This window comes from Atta cephalotes (assembly GCF_000143395.1).
Source record: "Atta cephalotes unplaced genomic scaffold scaffold00066, whole genome shotgun sequence".
In the NCBI taxonomy this organism is placed as follows: Eukaryota; Metazoa; Arthropoda; class Insecta; order Hymenoptera; family Formicidae; genus Atta; species Atta cephalotes.
Window position 1 is genome coordinate 773207 of NW_012130130.1, and position 2283 is coordinate 775489.

At 27.7% G+C, this 2283-nt stretch overlaps 1 protein-coding gene across 1 annotated transcript in view; it reads right to left on the reverse strand.

Moving 5' to 3' along the window:
• LOC105623871 overlaps window positions 1-1238 on the reverse strand; it is a 22509-nt gene extending 21271 nt beyond the window's left edge. Inside the window, exon 1 of the mRNA XM_012205244.1 lies at window positions 777-1238. Coding sequence (XP_012060634.1) covers window positions 777-1238 — 462 coding nt within the window. The remainder of the gene's footprint in view (window positions 1-776) is intronic.
• Window positions 1239-2283: the final 1045 nt, after the last annotated feature.

Sequence of the window (2283 nt, forward strand, 5' to 3'; positions counted from 1 at the left end):
ACCACTTACCGCTAAAGTCATCTATAGGAAAACGGCGGAAGCAAAGTTGTACACCTAATATATAATTTGGAATCTGAATTACATGGAATTTAACTTGGCGCCAATTTTGTTGATGTCAAATCTTTTATACGAATGATACATATCATTAGATGATACATATCATTAAGTAAATAATCATCAAGTAAATATCATTTGTGTTTTACTTTTTAATTTGATAGAATTTAACTTGATTAGTTAAGATTATAGCATCTGGGTTTTAATTTTTCATTTGATACATTAATTTTTTTCGAAGAGTAATAATATTTGATATAAAATTAAAATTGCCATTACTTAGATTGGATTAAGAAGACCTTCAATAAGAATATTTTTGAAGAAAAATTAAAACTACTATTATTCTACTAAACAGCAAACACAATTAGTCAGTACCGCGGCCAAGTTAAGTAATTGGGGTGAAACCCGCCCAAATGATTCTTCACGAAAATTTTTTTTACATCTTTCAAAATCTCTTTAATTTTTTTATAGATGGAAAAAATTCGATTTTTATCGTACTGTGTTATTACTAACATCATAACAAATATAGCATATATAGCAAATATATAACATTATAGCAAATATAGCATACATTATAGCGTATACAATAACTATAAAAATGGAACTCTTAATCATAATTATAATATGTAATTGTATTATACAATTATAATTATTGTATCATACAATTATAAATACGTAATAAATACTTTTCTCTCAATCAATGCTTGAATAAAAATATCGATTACCGCATGTTCCACTGTAGGTGCACCATATACCGGTTTATACGCTGTTTCGCTGCTACCTGCTGATGCTTTTGCTGCAGAGCCACTTGATGCACTCGCGATTCCAGTTAACACTCCGCCTGCTATGCTGGTCAGAAGACTGGTGGATCCAACATCGTAACCTCTTTTTAGCCTATTTTGCATCAACTCGGCGTATCTCGGATCGGTAATAACACTGATAGTTATTAATTTTTTGTCATCGATTCGCTTTAATGAGTTCGGCTCCATTTGTTCGGGTAGAATCTCGGACATCTCCCAAGACACATTCTGATCCACATTGTCTTTTATCTCCTCTAACTGATTCTGATCCACCAAAGATTTCCATATTTCTGGCACATTTGAAAGATTGGATTCGCCGCGATTATCCGTAGCTCTTCGATACGGTTCTAATCGTTCCAGCTGTTCCGCAGCCTTTTTCAGTAACATTTCCTGATTGCTCTCTACGGTTTTTGATCGAGCCACGGTTACTGAGCACCACGTTACTATCAAGAATTCTGTTAGCTGCAATGCATGATAAAACGCGGAGAATTACAACTGATCCGTAAATTCGTCGTGTATTACATAAATAATTTTTCGTTATATTAAATTAATATAAAACAAAATTATAAATTATTAAATATAAATTCATAATTTCAAATTATTAAATATAAATTCTACTTTATACAAAAATAAATAATTTTTCGTTATATTAAATTAATATAAAACAAAATTATAAATTATTAAATATAAATTCATAATTTCAAATTATTAAATATAAATTCTACTTTATACAAAAATTTTTTTGTATTATTATTAATTCGGGAATGTTCAGGAGTTGCTTAGTCTTTTATAGCGTAAACGATCACCTGCATTATTAATAATGTACTCATTTATATATCCATTTATTATCAAATTATTTGAGTCATTTTTAATCATTCATATAGATCCTTTAATGCTCCAATTCAATATGTTGTTAATTTAACTAAATAAATAACAAATATAACTAAACAATTTAATACAATAAAAGAAATGTATTAAATTTGATTAAAATTTGATTTAATTTATTATTGGTTAAATACATTAATTACATTGTTTGAAACTAAAAATAAACTACAATATAATTATAAGCAATTCAATCACATGAATTGATTAGATATGATTATTTATAACCTTCTAGAAGCAAGTGTTGACAACGTAAAATTAAATTTACAATAAATTTCGAGAAAATCAGCTATGCAAATTAATTACACTTAGGGTATATACACAAACTTGCATAGATGCATAAATATATACATAAGAAAAATGATTCAATTGCATTTCTCTTTTAAAGTCGCACGTAAGATGTGATTGAATAATTTTGTTTTTGCATACGTTTATGCGGTTATGCAAGTTTGTTTAGATATATCCTAAAGAATTTAAAATGGCAAACTAGTAATGGCTATTGAAAATTAGCTGTCAAAAGAGCGCAATAAATATAAATGTGATTAAAATA